This window comes from Notamacropus eugenii, chromosome 3, assembly GCF_028372415.1.
Source record: "Notamacropus eugenii isolate mMacEug1 chromosome 3, mMacEug1.pri_v2, whole genome shotgun sequence".
Taxonomy (NCBI): domain Eukaryota; kingdom Metazoa; phylum Chordata; class Mammalia; order Diprotodontia; family Macropodidae; genus Notamacropus; species Notamacropus eugenii.
The window spans coordinates 38592914-38614422 of NC_092874.1; the positions used below are offsets into that span (position 1 = coordinate 38592914).

Below are 21509 nucleotides of genomic sequence, written 5' to 3' on the forward strand. Positions count from 1 at the left end.
CTGATTAGCCTTCAGGCTCTTCCCCCTGTAGCCAGGTTTCTGGACCACTGGGAAGACGGGCCCATCATTGTGCATAAACTGTGAGGTACATGGCCCTTTCTAAGGATGGCTGGTGATGGATAGCATGGTTGTTGACAAAACACTTGGAATGCTTCAGTAGTTTAGTTATTTGTCTACAAGGCACTCTTCTTTCTTTCCTTCTTTGTTTCTTTCTTCCTTCCCTCCTTCCTTCCTTTTTCTCTTTCCCTCCCTCCCTCCCTCCCTCTCTTCCTTTCTCTCTCTCTCTCCCTCCCTCTCCCCTTTCCTCCCTCCCTCTCTCTCTCCCTTGGCCACCCTCAACCTTCTAGTTCTTACTTCAGCAGACCCAGGAACCCGCGCTTTTATGGTTAGAGGGTTGGTAGGGAGATAGAATTTGCTCTCATTTCTTCTGGGCTTCAAAGTTGGAGAAAGTTTACCCTTAGCACATGTGATCCTTGAGGCCTGTCCGTGGAAAGTTATACAAGTAGTGATAAAAGTTCATAGTTTCATTTTTAATAAAAAATGTCTTTGGTTAACTTTATAATAAAAGGGAAGAGAGAGAGAGAGAGAGAGAGAGAGAGATCTCTTATAGATTGTACATTTATACCTGAAAGGGGCTTTAGAGGCCATTTTGTTCAACCTTTTTGTTTTCCAAATACTAAGGTTGAGAGAGAGATTAAAAGACTCCTGGGATTCGAATCCAAGTCCTATGACTCCCAATCTAGTGCCCATGGGACCTCAAGGAAGAGAGGTGGTGCAAGTGCTGGGCCTGGAGTCAGGAAGAGCTGAGTTCAAATCCAGTCTTAGTCACTTCCTAGCTGTGCAGCCCCAGGAAGGTCACTTAACCTTTGCTTGAGTTTCCTCAGCTGTAAAATGGGAATAATAACAGAACCTACTTCCCAGGGTCGTTGTTAGGATCAAATGAAATCATGAAGAAGAAAGGGTTTAGCGCATTGTTCGGCACATAGTAGGTGCTATGGAAATGCTTGTTCCCTCCCCTTCCATGTGGATTCAAAACCAGAAGGAATCTGGGAAGCCCTTCTCCCCCGTATTTTACAGATGAGCAAACTGAGTTGGCCCATGTCACACAGGTAAATATACTTGTCAGAGGCAGGGTTCAAACCTACATCTCAAGTCTCCAATATCCAGTCTCTTTCCTCTGTACCGTTTTGTCTCTTTATAGAATATTTTAATGTTGATGAAGTACTTTGCAATCACTCTCATCCCCGTTATATAGTTGAGGGAAGCTGAGTCTCAGAGAATCAAAGAGATTTGATGTGGGTGTGGAAGGAACATTTCTCAAATAACTTACAAATCTTGAATTGCCAATGTCTTGAGCAAAGAGCCTGGGCTCATCCAACTCCTGTTGGCCTACCAAAATGTCTAAGCGTGTGTTTCTGACCCTCCTCACTTTCCTTTCCACCATTCTTTCTTCCAAGTTGAAAAGGGGGAGAAATCTCCGAAGGCCGGTCCCCTTGGCTTAGCTCGCTTTGAGTATCGAGTGGTTTCAATTTCTCAATGAGCATTTGTCTTAGACACTTTAATGCTGTGGTTTATATGCTTGGGTTTAATGAATTAAATGTTATAGAACCCACTCATCCCTTTGGCCTGGATCCCAGCTCTTTTTAGCTGAAACCCTCCTTGGCAAGAAGTTACTTAATATACCCATGGCCAGATAAATGCCTCCAGTTCTAAATGCAATATCCCTTTATGTAATGCATGTGTTCTTAACGAAGGAGCCTTGTGTAATTTGTAAAGGCAAATCTGCATAACCCGCAGAAAAGAGTCACTTTCATTTCCTTAAAGGAAGATGGATTTTTTTAGTTGTTCTTGCCTTTTTTTTTTTTTTTGCTGTATTTGGCTTATCTGAGAGATATTAATGTTTGTCCTGACAGACAGACAGACAGACAGACATGGCCCAGGGAAAGACAGTGATGAGAACATCCACTGTTTATATTATAGCCCTCGACAAATGGACTCACTATAAATTCTTGCTTCAGTTGACTGTGAACTAACCCAAACCTCCATATGATGACTGAACCCTGGAGGTGTTCATTTGTCCCTCCTCTCCTTACTCTGTTCCCACAACATATTTTGTGGCCAGATTGAAAAAGGCAAGATTGGTCCCTCCTCATTTGGCTAGATGTTGGAACACAAAAATGTTTTGTATCTCATTTTCCTCTTTTGAAGTTTGCCAGCAGATATGGAGATAATTTTGTGGTTGCTTTGAGGGCCCAGGCCACTCTTGGCTTAAACTGCCGCTTTCAAGGCCTGTCAGCAGAGCTAGAAGGAGGGTCAAAGCTGGGGCTTTGACCTAAGGTGCCTAAGAGGGAGGGACCATCTTTGTGGTGCTGTTACAGAGTCTATGCTCCTGGAATTATAGTCTCATAGATTAGAGCAGGAAGAATCTTTAGAGGCCCTCTTGTTTTACAGGTAAGGAAATAGTGTCCCAGGGAGATTGTGACATGTACAAGATGATACTGGCAGAAAGTGTCAGGTGGGATTGAGTGAGAGAGGAGGTGGACGGACCATGGGGGAGAGGGTGAGGGAATGAGATTGTGGGCTGGCAGAAGGCAGAGGATGGGAGAATGGGATGCTCCCCTCCCCATCTGACTGAAACCACATTGTCAGACCATCTTCTTTCCCTGAGTGCTGCTTGCCCCAGCTGTTTTTGCTGCAGGGGAATGCAATAAATCAACAAAATATTATGCATCTGTTGTGTGCCAAGTACTGTGCTGAGGGCTCAAAAAGTTCCTTATTCCACCTCTCTTTGTCCAGTATGTTATAGAAAGGATATTTATTCAGACACACCTTGGCCTATATTACCTACATACCTGCATCCCCCTGAGCAACTGAGATCCCATGATCTTTTCTTCCTGTCTTGCTGGATTGACCTTCTAAGTAGCCACACTTGAGAATTAACCAGGCAGGTTACGAATTAACTCATCAGGCAGAAGGAAAGAATTTCTGATTAGCTAAGACAGTGAGACTGAAAAAGCCAAGTCTGGTAAAAGCTTGAGCAAGCTGTTTGCATGGAGACAGCAAGGCTAACTGTAAGGAAGCTTTCAGGTCATGTTCTTTGATGATGCTTAGAAAGCTTGTGAAAAAATGGAATTTTATGCAGGAACTTGAGATTCCAACAAAATGAAAGATTGTTTGTCAAGGCCCAAACCCAGGCATGAGCACGAAAGATCAGAAGATCCTCTCCAGGACCAGACGGAGGAGAGCGTGCAAAGGTCCAATGAGGACTTTTGCCTTATTGTCCCAACAGTTGGCTTCTCCGGGTCTCCACTTGGGAATTGAATCTTGCCTAACGTAATCACCTCACGTCTTACCGGGCAAGTTGGGAAAAATTTAAGAAAATGTAGATTAATTTTGGAAAGCTGACAGTGAGCTCATTCCTCATCTCAAGCATTTTCTGAATGAACTGTGACTCTTTAGGACTGCAAAGCCCGTCATTTAATGAACAAAGAAGTCAAGGACCACCCTTTTGGTAACTGACCTATTTCAGAACTGACCTTGGGCCCTTCAATTCACTTCTCTTCATTCCTTTTTTGAAGTTTAGAGAGAAGATAGATCCTAAGTCTCCTGGACATAAATTTAACTTTTTTTTTTTTTAAAGAGAATATTTCACTTAAAGGTGAGTTTAGTATAGCCTGTGGTTAATTTTGCTGTCTCCATCCTTAAGCACAGAATCCAGACATTTTATTAAGAGCCTTGACTGTGGAGAGTGACCTTGGGCAAGTGTCAGTTTCTTCCCCTGTAAAATGAGGAGGTTGAACCAGGTGGCTTTTAAGGTCCCTGTTAAGAGGGGGAAACCCAAGCTACTTTAATGGATAGGTTGGTGTTCCCATAGGGTAAAGTTGGACTTCCAGGGTGGTTGCTGCAGTTTGTCATTTACTGTTAGTCACTTGTCTTGAAGCTTTTAAAATGCTTAGCCCCAGGAGGGGAGATGGTGGGGTGTGATAGGAACATGGGATGCTAAGGACACCTAAGATCTGGGTTTAACCTTGGCCTCAGACCACATAGGGCAAACACTACATCCCTCTAGGGCCTCTGCTTCCTCACTGGTCAAGTGGGAATAATGGTCTCTTTATTACCTTCCTCCTAAGGTTTAATGATTAGCCGAAGTGGAGACATCCCTAATGTATTTTCAAGTGTCTGATTTCTTTTCCTTGATTTATAGTTGCTTAAGACAGATTTTAACATTGTGGTTTAAATTCCATGTCGTTTCTGGCCCGTGCAATAAAAACAAAGTAACCGGAAGTGAGTTCCTGCCTCCCTTCTATCTTGCCTGGAACCAAAAACACTCTTTTCTAAAATGGAAAGTCTCCAAATATACTCCCCCATCAGAATCGGAACTTGAAAGCAGGAGTTGTCTTCATTCTCTCTTTGTATAGCCAGCATTTAACACAGTGCTTTGCATCCTGTAAGCGCTTAATAAACTTTTTCCTTCCTTCCTTCAATATTCCATCCATCTGCTAACTCTTTGCCATGGTCCTGCTGGGTCCCCTCTTCACTTGGCCCATAGTCCCTTGCAATTCCACATTTGGCCTGTGAAATGCTTTGGTGAGCAAGGTAGGGAGACATTGACCTGAGTGATGAAAACCATGTCCCAACTGAAATCCCACCTTCTACTGGAAGCCTTCCCCATCCCCTCTTCCTTCTAGGCAGGGCCTTTCATATTAGGATATGACTTGCTTTGTATATGTTGATTTGCATGTTGTCTCCCCATTTGACTGTGAGTTTCTTGAGGGCAGGGACTGTCTTTGTATTGTCAGTGCTTAGCACATAGTGGGCACTTATATATTTGTTAAATAAATGAATGAGTGATCCTCAGGCCTCAGACTGCTCCTGGGAAGAGACAAGTAAAGTTGTTGGTCAGCAGGATTACCCAGGTCAAGATGACTGTCGTATCAGCCTCAGAAGAATGAGAACCTTTCTTTCATTTTTGGGGGGAAGCGCTCTCTCCTCTTCCACAAGAGGCTTTCTCCCCCCCAACCCCTGGGTCCCTCACTGTTCAGAGCTATGAGGGAGGCAAGAGCACTTTACTTAAGCTTAGGGGACGTGGGTTCTAATCCAGGCACTGTCAGTAACTTGCTGTGTGAATTTAGGGAAATTTCCAAACCTCTCTGGACTCAGGTTTTCTTATTTTTTCAAATGAAGGTGGTTAGACTGATTAATCTCTAAGACTCTTTCTAGCTATGTAGTATGTGCTTCTGAGTCTTCTTTTGAGGAAAGTGGAAAGTTACAGACAGAGCCTAAAGCTGAAAACATCAATAGTTCAAGGGTCTCTTCCATCCCTCTTGGACTGTATTATAGTGGCATCCTGACTGTTTCTCATACATGACTGTTCATTCCTGAGCTGCCTTCCCTTCTCACTCCTTGTCCCTTGGAATCCCTGGAATCCTTCCAAGGGGTAGGAATGCAGGTTAGATCTGTTTGGGTTTGGTGAAGGGGACTCACTACCAATGCAGGTCAGCCATTCTCTGCAACTTAGAGACTTATGAACAGACTGAGGCATTGAGAGAGGGGTTAGGGACTTGCCCAGCGTCACCCAGCCAGGGATTTGGGGGGGGGGCATGACCACTCAAACCTAGAACCCCCATTTTCTTCAAAGTACGACTCAGATTCTCTCTTCTACATGAAGCCTTATAGGTCTAGACTCAGGATCTGCCCCTCCACCCCTACTCCATCTCCCCTGCCCCCTTCCTCTTCCACTTTTTGCTTTGGGGGTAAGAAAAGAGGAAGGGGAAGGAGAGTATTTGGGCCCTTTCAGAAGTCACGAAATAGAACTTCTATACCCCCATCAGTCACTTTGAAGACTATTTAAAATGTTTGGGAGTTTTTGGTACTTTGAGGAGAAACCAAAAATTACTTTAAAGGATAAATTAGCCAAGAAGATTGGACTTTTTAAAAACTGGAAACAAGAAAAAGTGATGGCTGAGCTGTCCCTGAGCCTGGTGCTTGCTGGCAGATGACCCTCCCTATGGGCCGTTTTTCTCTAGAGTGTCTCAAGACTTCGTGCCTATGGTTCCCACCAGAATTGTTGAGAAAACTTGCCTTTTTTGCTCACATTCCTCCATCAGAACTGATACTAAGACTCCACCGTATCTCTCCTTTTCTAGAATGAAGCTGCCTTTCCAAGGACAGCCAACCTTCTTGGATACTTTTTTCTTATTTGAAAAATAACATATCTGGCTATGTTGTTCCCAGTAAAATGCATAATCATAACACACAGATTTATCCTTGAAAATAGTCATTTATATGGCTGTCTATTCATCAAGCTCGTTGGATTTAAAATATGCATTGATTACTTTGGGGGAAATTTCTAGCATGCTTCTCTTGGATTTCATCTGCTAGAAGACCTTTACCCCTCATCTCATGCTATTTTTTTTTTAATTTATTACTTTAAAAAAAATCTTATTGTTATTTCCAAAATACAGCCTCCCCTCTGCCCTTCCCTGCCCAGAGAGCCCAAGTAAGAAAGAGCTGTTAAAAAGAAAGTAAAAAAAAAAAAAAAAAGATTTGCAAAGTTAATCAATATGATCAGCTGAGTCTGGTAGTATTTGCAGTAGAGAGAGAGCACCCTGGGAGCTTTAGTACCAAGACACTGGAAGAGGACATCTGTACCAGGAGATTTAAAGGCCATCATAGGCCAGTTGAGGGAAAGGTCCACGTCTTGATCCGTTCTCAGCACCTCGCCCTGTGCCTAGCATGGTGTTCTGAATAGGAGACACTTTATGGACATTTGTAATTGTTCTTTCTTTCCCCAAATCCTGCTAACAGTCATGACTTCTAGTCATCCTCAGGGTTTCAGCAGCTTCCAAAGGGGAATCCTTTCCTCCACTCTCCTATTTCTTGCATAGGATCATAGATTTGGAGTAGGAAGGGACCTTAAAAGTTCTCCATTCCAACCTGTCCTATCACATAGGAGAAAATTGAAGCCCATTGAGGTTAAGTGACTTGTCTAGGGTCACACAGTTAGTAACTGTCTGAGACAGGATTTGAATTCTGGTCTTCCTGACTCCAAATTCAATGCCCTTTCCACTGTATCGCATAAGGGAGAATTATTGTTAGCTCTACCAAACCCAGGGAATAGGAACAGGAGGCTATAGACTGGAGATACGTGCTCACACAGAGGGATATTTCTTTTGCAAGACCTTAGGAAAAGTACACTTTCTTTTCTTAGGATGAGGGTTGTCCTAGATAAATCCAGGCTGCACCTATTAGATCATCTTTCCTGGGCTGTGGGGATGCCTCCCAGAAGGCTATCAGAGCTGAGTTTCAACCTTATCCCTATTTAAATTGCATGTGAGAGATAAAAATCTAAGTGCCAAGTTACATGTTGGTGGCTGGGGCCTGCAGGGCGGGCCTGAGAATGACAGTACTGGAGAGGATCTTTCTGGCCATGTTTTCTTTTGCCTTCTGTTTTCCCCTTTGGGGTTTTATACAGACTTGGCCCTTTAGAAAATAACCTAGCTCTCCCTTGTCAGCTGGTGTTTCTATCTGGTTGAACTGAGTCAGACTCAGCGTTGGAGGCTGAAATTCACCATCTGAATTCTAATTCAACAAATACTTATCCAGCACCTACTGTGTGGCAGGCACTCTGCTAGGTGTTGGGGGATATGTAGAGCAAAATGAAATATTCTCTGCCCTCATGGATTTTCCATTCCATTGGTGGGGTTAGATATAGAACAGGTAGACAGTTAAGAAATGATAAGACCATGTCAAGAGGAAAAGAGTCCTGGGAGGTTCAGGAAAGACCTTGCCTGGCAGAGAGGTATCACTGGAGTGATGCTTGGATGGTCTAATCATGGGGAACCACTTGACAGTGGTATGCGGAGGCAGGAGATGGGTAGTTGCTGGCATGGGGCTGGTCTGATTGGAACAGAGAGTAAGAAGGTAAAGACCCAGGACATGATGTTGGAAAGGTAGATGGGCAGCAGGTTGGAGAGACCTTGAAATGCCAGGCTGAGGAGTTCACGTGTTAAGCCAGGCCTTTCCAGGGCAAACCCAAAGGCTAAAACAATCTCTTGAAACAATAACCCCACGATCACCTTCAATTTGGTGCTCATATGTTGGTTACCTCGTTTGTTCCTGTTAATTTTTTAATAATGATAACATGACTAATATTGTGACATGACTACATAAAATATAATTCTAATGAATATTGTTAGTGTGGGTTATAGTATTAGCCATGGAAGAATAATTCTAGTTTTCCCTCCTATAGCTTGTTTGTACACATTCGCTGTTCCTCCTCCATTACATTGTAATCTCCTTGAGGGCAGAAACCATCTGCTTATTTTTGTATCCCCAGCACTTAGCAGAGTGGGGGACCCATAATAGGTGCCCAGAACACTTTGTTTTTTAAATTTTAAAATTAAAAAAAATTAATTTATTTTTTATTTGTTCCACTTAATAGTATTTATTTTTTTCCAATTACATGAAAAGATAGTTTTCAGCATTCACTTTTATAAGATTTTGAGTTGCAAATTTTTTTCTCCCTCCCCCTCTCTCCAAGACAGCAAGCCATCTGATCTAGGCTATACATGTACAATCGTATTAAACATATTTCCATATTAGTCACATTGTAAAAGATTCAGAAGAAAAAGGAGAAACTACAAGAAAGGGGAAAAAAGAGAGAGAGAGAAAATAGTATGCTTCTATCGGCACAGACGCCATGGTTCTTTGTCTGGATGCCCCACAACACTTTGAAGAGATGTTACTCTATCCCCATTTCTCAGATGAGCAAACCGAAGCACAGTTAAGCAATCTATTCAAGGGTACAGAGAAGTCAAGGTAAAGTGTGGTGCTCAGGAGCCAAGTTCTTTCCCTTTCAGCCCTGTTCCTTTCCTTTTCTTCCTCTTTCCAGGCTGACTGTAATTTACCTCATTTGATAGAGCTGGTTTTCCCCCAGCTGAACAATAGGGATGTTTTCACAACCCCCATCCCCACCGCCAGCATCCAAAGCCCAGAAATACTGGAACAGGTAGGGTGTGTGATCTCGGAAACTGCTCTCACAGCCTGATTCACCTAATGGATGTGACATAGTTTTCAGATTTGAAAGTTTAAACCCTCATCTAGGCAGACAGGATCCTCAGGATGCTGATTAAAAAACAACCCAAGCTGGTTAGCTGGTGTGGCACTCGAGATCTGTCTGTTCTTCTGGGCAGGCCTGGGCCCAGCTCCTCCCTCCATGAGCCATATGGAGACCAGCTGCCTATATCCAGACGGAGGCTCCGAGCCTGTAGATGCCCCTTCTACTCAGTACAAGTCAGCCTGCCGTGGCTCAGCCCATGGTTGTAAATGGCAGGTGGGTTAGTGACAAGTAGACCCATAAAGAAAGATTTAAGACCATTTTTTACTGCTTAGCTTTTAAGCACCTTTATCATATGCAAAAACCAACCAAACAACCAAACCCAAAACCAAATACCAAGTCACTGGTGTCTATAATTTTTGTTATTGTCCTTTTTCAGTGGTGTTCAAATCTATTTCCTTCTCCAGCTCATTTTACAGATGAGGTAACTGAGGGAAACAGGATTAAATAGCTTGCACGGGGTCACACAGCTAGTTGGTGTCTTAGGTGGATTTGAACTCACATCTTCCTGACTCCAGGCCTGGCACTCTATCCACTGAGCCATCTAGCTGCCTCTAGTGTCTATAAACAGGGCTTTATTTCCAGGGACAGAAATTTCCCTGGAGTTGTCCCCCATATCTTAAATGTGCTTCTCCCACCTCTTAGAATTCCTAGCTTCTTTCCAAGTTTGGTTCAGATCCCATGTTCTACATGAGATGTTTGCCAAGGGTGTGCTGGACCCAGTTCGTACCAGCTGATTGTTAAATTTTCAATGGGAGGAGCATTTATACCTCCAAAATGATCAAATGCTCCAAAGCAGAGTTGTTCCTGTTTCCCTAATTGTCTAGGCTTAAGAAAGTGAGGGAGTAAATGTTAATGATGCAGTGGTTCATGAGTACTTTTTTTTGGGGGGGGGGAGAGGCAGGGAAGCTTGTGGTTAAACATTTACCAGCACCCTTCTGGATCTTTCCTTGTTTGCTCTTCTCCCCTCCTCCACTCTCTTCCAGAAATTGCCTTGTAGTTAGGATCAGAGACTCAGATTTAGTGCTGAAAGAGACTCCAGAGGTCACTAACTCCAATTCCCTCCTCTTATAGATAAGGAAACTGAGAGCTCTGCATCACCTGGCCCAGTGTTCACAGCTAGGAAGTGTCTAAAGTGAGATTTGAGCCCAGATTTTCCTGACTCTAAGTCCAGTGCTCTGTCCATTATAATTTTTGGATAAATTTATTTGTGTATATGAGACTTCCCCTCCTGAAAGACTGCTGAGCTTTGTGACCCTATCACCTGGTGTGCAGTAGGCATCTAATAAGTACTTTTTGATTGCTTGCATTCCCTGATCTGTAATATTGCCCCCCCCCTTTTTTTTTTTTCAGTTCCGGGGCTATATATACTTTTGGGAAATAGGTATAATCTATCACCTTCCCTGTTTTCAAATTTCCTGTCTTTGGTGTCTGGGAGCCAAGAGGGCATCTCCAGGGTTTCTATTCAGGTGAACTGCTGAGAACCTCTGCATATTTTTTTAAGTTTCTATTCTTAAAGGAAAAGTAAAGTCGTTACTGGATGAGAGGCAGGCTCATGGGGTTTTAGTTGGAAGGAACAAGACACTTGAGGTCTTCTAGAGTAGTTTCTTATTTTATAAATGGGCAAACTGAAGTTCAGAGCGACCTTCCCAATGTCATGCAGGGGGAAGGCAGCATGGTGTAGGGAAAGAGAAGGTAACACACATTCATTAAGATTTGCCGTGTTCCAGGCAGTGTTTTGTTATCTCATTTGCTCCTCACAACAACCTTAAGAGGGAGGTGCTATTATGATTTCCATTTTATGGCTGCGGAAACTGAGATAGATAGAAGTTATGTGACTAAGCCAAGGTCCCACAGCTAGTGTCAGAGGCTGGATTTGAACTCTGGTCTTCATGGCTCTAGGTGTGCTGTGGTGCCACCTAGCTACCTGAGACAGTATCGGCCAGATGGAGAGCTAGACTTCTCTATTCTGTGTGTATCTTGTATGTACATAGTGGCTTCTAGGGTGTCTCCTTCATTAAAATGTATTCCTTGAGGGCGAGAACCGTTTTTGTTTCTCTTTGTATCCTAGGGCTTAGCACATACCTCACATAGAGTAAGCAAGTGCTGAGTGCTTATAGTCAAGTCAGCAAGCACTTAATAACCACCTACTATGTGCCAGGCATGGTTGCTAAGTGCTGGGGTCACAAACAAAGGCAAGGGACAGCTGCTGCTCTCCAGGAGCTCACAATCTAATGGGAGAGACAACATGAAAACAGCCAGGTATGAACAAGATGGAGATGGGAAAACTGGGCATGATCTACAGAGGGCAAGGACTAACGCCATGGGAGATGGGGAAAAGCTTCTTGTGGAAGGTGGGGGAGGGGCTTTAGTGGGGGCTCAGAGGAAGCCAGAGGCAGAGATGAAGAGGGAGAGCATCCCAGGCTGGGGGTGGAGGGGGAACACCAAGGAACATGTCTCCAGTTGGGAGATGGAGAGTCTTGGGTGAGGAGTGGCAGGGGGCCAGTGCTGCTTGTAGATTGATCCACATGGAGTCAGGAAGACCTGAGTTCAAGTCCTTTCTTTGATGCTAACTGTATGACCCACAGTGAACCACTCTTAGCCTCTGCTTCCTCATCTATAAAATGAGGGACTTGGACTAGGGGGTCTCTAAGGTCCTCTTTCAGGTCTAGATGTAAGATGCCAAGTACTGGATCTTAAATCCAGGTTCTAACTATAATCCTTTGGTTTTTCTGCTGCTCTGTGTTCCGTCTCCCACCAGACTTATGTTGAATCTCAAACTGAGTTGGAAAGGAAAAAAAGAGATGACTTAATTACCCATTTAGTTTAATCAGGAAGGTAGTTAGGATTGGGCTTAACTTTTAGCCCCTTTTGTTCAGCTGTTGTGAGAATTTGGACTGGTGCCAGTCATGCATTACTGTGAGCAACTGCCCATGTTGAATTAAGCCACGTGGAAGCTGCCCAGATCATTTGAGTGCCCCTTTGGTGGTAGGATGCAAGGGAATATGGTTCCTGCTCCTCGGGTCTCTCCATGTGAATAACAAAAAATTTCCTTTGGTTGGAAAGACAGCAGAGCCGGAGGGCCCTCGGAGCCTGACTGAGTTATTATTGTTTGCAGACTCGATGGTGCAGGCAATTGAAGTTTTCCTTCTTCCCTCTCCCCTTCTCTCAGACTCTTCCTACCCCCACCTCCAGATTCTTCTGTTTTATGATCTTGCCTGAAAAGAATCTTCAATCAGGATACTTTCTGAGTGGTGCAAAGCACTCTTGGGTTATATAACTGTCAGAAACTCAGCTTCAGGGGAGTGGGGGCGGTAGCAGGCTTTGTCTCTCAATTTTTGTCATCTGCTCTCTCCCTAAATTTTAATTATAAACTCAGAGTTGGTTATTTTAGGGCTGTTACTGGAGAAGCACAAAGCCTGTTCTTGGTCTCGCTTTGTCTATCTCCTAAGATTTTGAAGAGATCCCAGCTAATCATTTCCTGGTCCCCTAAACTCGCCTCCTAAGCCCCTAAGTTTTTTGCTCAGACAGATGGACTTGGAAAAGCCAGTTTTGTCCAGTGGCCAACTGAGAAGCCTGCTCTAGAGGAATGTTTTCAGTATGCTTACTTAAGAAGGAAACCAATAGTAATTAAAGTAGATTTCTGTTTTTTATGAAAATGGCCATTAATGAACCTCAGTCAGGAACCCTCCATTAGCCAGATGTGTCTTACTTTCCTGCTTTTGTAACAAAAGAAGGAAAAGAATCCGATAAAAACTGGAGTAATGAGCTTTGACATCTAGAGGTTTGTAGGAGGCACCTGCGTCTTCATGGCGAAAATGGCCTTTTCAAGAATTTCCTTTCAGATAGGGTCATGAAATCTAACTCGACTTAACAACAGCAAGAAAAACCTCTTAATGAATCCGGAGTATTCCAGCCAGTATATTGAAGTTCATAACTGTCTAAATTTGAGTGAGCCACTTTCTAGCCTTACCTTCCACCTCTGTTTCAAATCCATCAGTAAACAAATATCAGGTGCCTATGATGTACCAGACACTGTGTGCTGGGGATAAAAAGAGAAGTGAAAGATAATCCCTGCGCTCAGGGGGCTAACAGTCTAAAAGGAGATGAGTTTTGGGGTAGAGGTTATAGGTGCTGGGACCCCAAGAATGCCAAGGCAGAGCTGTCTGGAAAAAATTCACTTACTCATGTCGTCTTTCAGTCAAGAGGCAGCTTATTGTAATGCCAGCAGGTGGAACTTGCCCTCTAATGGGGGTGAATCTAGAACTTATATAAAATAGTGGCAAAGGAAAGGAATGCCTGGGATGCTAATTAGGTAATCTAAGGGATCCAGGTGTCTTTGGGGGCAATGGATGGGAAAGTATAGGGAGTATACCAGACATTGAGGGAGAAAAGACAAGCCTGTGGTTTATCTACCACAGGCATGGACCTTGGACAAGCACCAGAGACAGGATCCTTGGGCAGGCACCCTGAGAAAGAGTCCTTGGATCCATATCCTTGCCTCTGTTCTGATAACAGAATTATCATGTCAGGCCTGCAACAAGGGGAAATTTTCTCACATGAGGGAGGGAGCTGGGTTACTTTTAGAGACATGGTCTTAAGCCTTTTTGGGTCCAGGTTCCATCTCTCTATCAGAGAGACAGCCCTCAGACAAATACATACAAAGCAAGCTATGTACGGGAAGAAAAAGAAATAATTGAGACAAATGAGAGTGGGACATTTCTGGAGAAGTGGTTTGGCCAGACTTGTTATCATTCAGTCATATCCAAATCTTCATGACCCTACAATCTTGGCAAAGATGCTGCAGTGGTTTGCCGTGTCTTTCTCCAGCTCATTTTGACAGATGAGGTAACTGAGGCAAACAGGTTTAAGTGATTTGCTCAGGATCACACAGCTAATAAGTGAAGACAGATTTGAACACAGACATATGTAAATATGTGTATACACACATGTGTATGTTTTTCTGGAAACATATGGCATCTTCCTAAGTGGAATGTAAGATTCTTGAGGACAGGGACTTTGGCATTGATATCCCCAGTGTATCCTAGTGCTCACAGCAGGTACTTAATAAATGCTCACTTGTTTTTTAAATATAATGCCAATCATTTCCACTTCAGATGGTTGTTGTCAGGAGAAAATGAGGTAGTGGCTATGGAAGGACTTGGAAACATTTAATCACTGTACCATTGTAAGGAAGGAATAATACATCCTAGCTAAGATACCCTGGGCCCCAGTACTGCAGCTTGCAAGATCATTTAAATTACTTAGGTGCCATAATTCCTATATTTAGCAGGAAAAATATCTACGTGTTTGTCTTTTGTTCAGGCTACTGACAATAGTGAGAGCACCTGAGCCCTGGTGGTACCAATGTGACTATATCTTGTTCTGTCCAGGTCTTCAAATGTCCAGGTCTTCTTTTTTTTTTTTCCAAGTGAGTTATCCTAAGAGTGACTTCACTGGATTGAGCCATCCCTAGGGGTGGGCTAAGGGGAAAGATACCTGGAAAATCAAGTGAGGTGGGAAGTGAAGACACATACTGTGTTGTTACTGTGTAGAAAGAGCTGGCCATGTTACTGCTCAGGTGACCACAGAAACACCGGGTAGTTGGAGTCTCCAGGCTTGCCCAGACCAGACAGGACTTTGAGGCCACCATGAAGGGGAGGGAAAATGCAGTGAGAGGAGAATGGGAGGGTAGGAAGGAAATGGGAACCACGCTTGGTTGGGCCAACAGTTAGTGTGAAGAAAGTTAACAAATGGAAATAGCAAGGTCAGTGTCATCATTTTGTCTGTGTTGTGGTTTCATGTCAGAGAAAACTAGTTTATAAGAAGGCTAAAGGGACTTCAGAACCCTCTGAGTCCAAGTCATGACTCTGTCATACTCAATGAATGGCCCTCCAACCTGGGTTTGAAGTCCTCCACTGAAGGGGAGCCCCATGGTCTCCAGAGGCAGCCTGTTTTCCTTCTGGACAACCCTGATCGTCCGGAAGTTCGTGCTGGAATCAAGCTTGAATTATCCTCTTTGCTGCTTCTGTTCTGCCCTCTGGGGCCAAGCAGAAGAAAACTAATCCATTTTTCCATGGACAAGCCCTCAGATGCTTGAAGACAGTTTCCATGTCCTGCCCCCCCTCTTTCCTCCAGGCTAACTCATTCTAAAATGACCTGAATTTGTAAGAAATTTCCTGAGCTGGGCTTCAATTTGTGATCCCATTAGATCAGGAAGCCTCATTTTAGCATTTAAAGACTGAGTATTCATGAAGCAGAGGTACCTTTTATTCTCTGGAGAGTGGAGATAGTTTGACTCGGTGACTGACAGTATCTAAGGGACAGCATGAGGTCATTATTGGTGCCTAGGCCCCCATGTCAAATGCAGATAGAAACAGGTTCCCACGTCCCTCGTTGACTTAGAAAATTACAAGATAATGTTATCTGTGTTGCGTTACATCTTTATCTTTTTAAATATTTCCCAGTTACATGTTGACCCAGTTCAGGCCACACACTCGGGAGTTTTGTAGGCCTGATGTTGGTGGAGGTATGGGGGGTGTTTGACACCCCTGCTCTTGGGACAGCTCCCATTTCTTGTCTTCAGTGCCCCTCCTGCAAAGGCCAAATACAGGAGAGGCAGCCTTGGAAGGAAGGGACCACTGCAAGACAACACAATCCTAAATGTTTTCTTCTGGATGGGGATCTGAAGTTCTCCTTTTTAGTTTTTCTCCCGCCTGTTTGCACCTTGTGGTTTCTCAGTTTTCACCAACTTTTCAGGCCCTAGCTTCTCTCCCTTCTTGCCTCCCCCCCACCCCCCCTTGTCCAGAGACCTCTTGGACCCTGTTCTTTTCCCCTTCGGATGACATTTTTAGCCATCACCCAGCCCAGGGCCTCCCCAAACCTCACTTGACTTTGGAAGTCACTTGGATGCCCTTGATGAAGTTTGAATGAACCTTCTAAGTCAGACTCAGTGAAACAGGCACTAAGTGTTTATCCCTGGGCTGGATGTTGGTTGGACATGGAGAATTGGTAAGAGGGTCTCGCTGTTAACAGAGCAGCCATAAGGAAGGCAGCTCAGAGTCACTAGTCCCAGCTAAAATCCTACCTCTGTTGTTTATCTGTGATTTATCTTGTTTGTATCTTATTTGTATACAGTTGTCCACATGATGTCTCCTCCATTAGAATGTCAGCCTCTCTTCACACAGTCAGTGCCCGGCACGTTTGTTGTTGTTCGGTCATTTTTCAATTGTGTCTGATACTTTGTGACCCCTTTTGGGATTTTCTTGGCAAAGATACTGGAGGGATTTGCCATTTCCTTCTCCAGCTCATTTGACAGATGAGGAGACTGAGGCAAACAGGGTTAAGTGACTTGCCCAGGGTCACATAGCTGGTAAGTGTCTGAGGTCAAATTTGAACTCATGAAGAGGAGTCTTCTTGACTCCGGGCCCAGCACTCTGTCCTACATGGCACAAAGTAGGTGCTTCATAAATGTTTGTTTTATGATTTGGCACTAAGAGACAGTGGGGCTTCAGTTTCCTCCACTGTAAAATGAAACCCCAGTCTGTTGGGTGGAGTCCTTGTGGATTTTTGGGAGAGACAATGGACAAAGGTCAGGAGCGATAAGCCTATGTAGATAGATTGTGATCTGTCATTGATATCCTTGAGATCCCAAATCTATTGGAGTGAGATGATGGCACTGAATGAGGTGGTCTCCGTGGACCCTTCAAGCTTCAGAAGCCCCTATGCCCGGTTCTGGAGGGCTTGAAAGGCTAGAGAATTAAGTCAAGAAAGTTGCCTCCTTATGTGGTAGTAAAGGACCCAGGGTGAGGAGAGCATACTGGGTCCCTCCAAGGCACAAGGTGTTCTCTTGTTCTTTTCTGCTCCCTCCTTCATTCACTGAATGAAATTGATAGTGCCTACTACTATATGTATGAGCACAGAGCCCCAGGCCTGGAGTCAGGAAGATCAGAGTCCAAATCTGGCCTCAGACACTTACTAGCTGTGGGTCCCTTGGCAAGTCATTTAATCCCTATTTGCCTCATTTCCTCATTGTAAGATGAGGCTACACTGGGGAAAGAAATGGCAAACCACTCCAGAATTTTTGCCAAGAAAATCCCATGGACAAGTCTATGGGGTCACGAAGAGTCTGACACAACTGTGTGTATAAGGTGCTGAAGTACTGTGGACCGCATAAAGGTGAACAGGAGCATCTCTGCTCTCATGGAAGTTACGATGTAGTAGGAAGGATGAGATAATTACATTAGAGATACCCATAAAGCCAGAAAAAATGGAGTTAGGTCTATAGGAAAAGGGTAAAGACAAAGTGGTCCAGAGGTTTAGAGGCGAGGGAGATCTCATCTAGTTGACGGCAGAATTGGAAAAGGCTCCATGACAAAAGGACCAGCCTTCAAACTAGGCCCAGGAAACGGAAGGTTCTGATAAGCTGAGGGGAAGATGTGGGGGAAGGAGAAGGATGTGAACAAAGGGGTGGAGGTAGGAAAGTTTAGGGTGTGTTCTGGGATCAATGAGTAAGGAGAAGGAATAACAAGATGTGGATCTGGACAGTTGGGCCATTGGTAGAGGCCTTGAATGCCAAAGGAATTTGAATTTAATTTGATAATCAAGGAGTATTGTTACTGCAACAGCAAAGTAATGCATCTGTACTTTGTTACTGCACGGAAGAGATGTGGGTCCATAGATGTACCTTATTACAGAGAGTAGCCATGTTCCTTGAATATATTATGGAAATATGAATGGTATTAGCTCTTCCCAACTACTTGTATTTTTGTACTTTGTATTTATTCTCTTTACATTCTCTACCTACTTATTACATAAGTACATGTTGTTTCTGCTGATAGACATATCTCTAGCATGTGGCATAGGAAGCAGAGGTATTGTCCATAGCAAGCATGCTATGATGGAACCACTGCTGCCTCCGCAAAGAGCAGCGAAAACTGCAGATCTCAGTTTGGTGAAGGGGCCTTGTCTGTGAGGAGATCCAGGGAGACAAGAGAAACACAGAAGAAATAGTTTAATAAAGAAAGGTTCAATCATTCATCAGGATTATTGCTTTTGAATGGGGGTTGGAGGGAAGAATGGGGCTTTTTATTCACAGTAAATTCTTTCTTCAAATATAAGTTTAGGGGGCTGATTTGTTTGCTTGGCTGTTGTTGTTTTGATAAAGGAATGAATCCCTTTCCCCGTCCCTTTCCTGATTTAATAGCACCATAGGGTTAGTGTTGATTGGAGTTGGGCCTCCTTTGGATCTTCAACTGCCCAGTTTCTGCCTCCTGATTCTTCATGTCCCACAGTTGCTGTCTCAGATGGACGTAGGAGATAGTGAGTTTTGAGGTCCCCCAAAGACACCAGCCTTCCTGCTTCTAGGGAGGGTCCTGTAGGAAGTGCCCTTCCATGATCAGAGTCCATCTGGCACGATCCATGTCTGAACAAGCTTCTTCTCTATGAGCTGTCAAGTGGGCATTTTGCCTTTGTTAAAGACCCCATGGAGGGAAGGCTGAGGCAGCCCACTTCGCTCCAGGCCACCTCTAATTGCAGGGATGTTTTCCCTGACATCAAGCCTAGAGTTACCTCCCTGGTCAGACCTTTTCCACTCCTCATTCTACCCTCTGAGGCCAGGCAGCTTAAGATGAAGCATCTCTCCTTGGGATGGCCATTCCATGTTTCTCTTGTAAACCCAAATCTTCTTATATTGGATTTCCCTAAAGCAGGACATACACACTGTCCTTTTCTCTCTTCTTTTCAGTCTAAATGGTATATGATGAATCTCTTGTCTTCTTGGCCACAGGATGCCCGCCAGAAATTCCGCTCTGTTCTGGTAGAAGCGACAGTGAAACTGGATGAACTGGTCAAGAAAATTGGCAAGGCTGTGGAGGACTCGAAACCTTATTGGGAGTCCCGGAGGGTAGCCAGACAGGTAAGGAGTCATATTTGCCCTTCCTTCAGATGCCCCTTTTTCTACTGCCCTGAGAATCACCATTTGAGCATGTTTTATTGGTATTTGGTTTTGACTGGACCTGTATTGATAAGTATATATCAAAGATATATATTTTATATGCCCCAGGGAGGGTCTGATTTTTGTTAGGATCTGTGATGTGCTTGGTATAGGGAGCACTCTATACCAAGCAGTCTTGGTGTTCTGGGGCTTTGACAAGTTAAGGGACTTGCCCAGGGGCCATTGGATCTTCCTTTTAAAGCTGGGAGGGATTTTATTATCTTTGGAGTCCAATCCCCTTGTTTTACAAATGAGAAAACTGAGGCCCATAGAGGTTAAGTGACTTCTTCAGGGTCTATGAGGTCAGAGATTTACAACCGGGAGGGACTTTGTTGACCATCAAGTCTGATTCCTTAATTTTATAGATGGGGAAACTGAGGCCCACTGAGGTTAAATGACTTGCCCAGAATCATACATACAATATGTGCCAGAGACAGGTGAGCCTGGGTCTTCCAGATTTTGAAACTAGCTCTCCATCTAATATGCAGTAAGCTTCCTCTGCTTAGGACTTCAAAAATAGAAATCAATGGCGTGCTTTCCTCTAAGGAAGATGAACCCTTGAGATATGTAACTGGGCAGCCATGTTGGCAGCCCTGACATCTTCCTCCTCCCTGGCTCCCTCCCCTCAGCCTTTATCACTTCTCCATCAGAGTGTGTATATGTGTGTCCCTTGCTATTAATAGGGCTGTAGGCTTTGGCATTTGGATGACCCCGTAGTGGGTACATTTTTGTCATCTGAGTTGATGACCAGATACACTTCCTTTGCAGCTGGGCCTGCTCACGCAGGCAGATGAACCTACCCCAAGCTAGGAAGCTTGTTTTTTCCCCTTTTTTTTTCCTAATAATTGCCTGTCAGGCAGAAAGAGGAGTGCTTCCAGATCTCTTGTCCTCTTAATTGAGTTTAGAGTAATTAGTCATTTGACTCCCTTGACATCCAGCAGCATGTTCTCCCACCACAAGGAAGCACCCAAAGAGCTCTGGGACCAAAGTAGAAGAGGTGGTGGAAAAAACCAGGAGAATGAACAGCAGGGACCGAGAGTATGGGTCTGTATCTGTGTGTTAATTCCCTCATGCTTTATGAAATTGATAGGAGTCGGAAAGAAAACACAACCCACCCCTTCTCTCTTTTATTTCCTCCATATCAGTTCATCCAGGTCTTTCTTTGATCAACAACTCTTAAGCAATAATCATTGATCTAGGATCCGAAGGGAGCTAAGAGACCCTTGAGGCCAGAGAAACAGAGTCAGAGAAAGTGGCCCAGGAAGATTCAGTCACTTCCTCAAGGTCATAGAGCTAGTGAGCACCAGAGTCAGGAGGTGAATTCCAGGACCTCTGATTTCAGAATCTGCCCTACCATGCTGCCTCCCCAGAGAGAAGGAAAAAATGGCAGGCCCAGTGGAGTGGTCTCCATCCTTACCTTACAAGCGTTTCTGTCTAAGGGGTGAAGATGAACACAGATGAACAGATGGTTTGGAATAAGACAATCCAGGCTTTTTCTGACGTCTTCTCTGTCTTCCCTCTCGCTCTCCAAGCATATTTTGTATTTTCAGAACATTTCATTAATACCCAAATCAATAACTTTTGGAAACCCTTGGAAATTTAGTCTTGTCCAAGTGGTGCTAATTTGAAATTGTAAGCTAGAGTACTAGAGTCTGTCCCCTAGATTTGACCCTGTGGCTCCTAGGCAGCAGAGTGGATTGAATGTTAGGCTTGGAGTTGGGAAGATTTGCGTTTGAATCCTGACTCAGACTGGATTTCAGTGTTCTCATTTGTAAAATCAAAGGGTTAAACATGATGGTCCATAAAGTCCCTTCCTGGATGCTTATTCATATGCTTACTAGCTGAGTAACTCAGCCTCAGGATGAGGGAGCTGTACACAATGGCTTCCAAAGGTTCCTTTCAGCATCATGTCATGCTCATCTTTACCAGATCTGTCTTTCTTCAAGCTTATCTATAGCTGGTCAGTTTTCATCTTGTGAATATTTCTGTTGACTTTTGGCAAAAGGCCTTGGTGTGACTTTAATGGGGTCCATTTTATCTCTTAAGTCCCTTACTTTAATCAAGGGAGAGGTGGGGTGGGTATAAGAGAAGTAAGGCACCCAAAAGACTGGCTTCTCAGACCAATACATTCATGGTTTGTTGCAGAGTGACTGACTCAAGGAAACTCCATTATGTCTGGTCACCTCGGTATAAGCCACTTAGCCACAAAAGCCTCTTAGGGCCTTCCCCACATGTAGACACTTTTGCCCTCTCTGTACTCAAAGGCATGTTTCAGGGGCAGAAAGGGGGAGGAGATGTATGGAACCACTGAAATGTCCAAAGAGGATGTTGGAGGACACATGGGGAAGTGGACTGAGCTGTTGAAACGTTGGAGGGCTTGGGTTGTAAGTACTCTGG

The 21509-nt window shown here is 44.1% G+C and overlaps 1 protein-coding gene across 4 annotated transcripts in view; it reads left to right on the plus strand.

Annotated features, from left to right (window-relative positions):
* The window catches only part of SH3BP5 (SH3 domain binding protein 5), an 82776-nt gene that overhangs the window by 11721 nt on the left and 49546 nt on the right, over positions 1-21509 (plus strand). For 2 of the 4 annotated variants that reach the window (XM_072651295.1, XM_072651294.1), the window contains exon 3: positions 18906-19034. In XM_072651295.1, the coding sequence (XP_072507396.1) occupies positions 18906-19034 (129 nt within the window). The other 2 variants (XM_072651296.1, XM_072651293.1) reach the window with 2 other exon arrangements.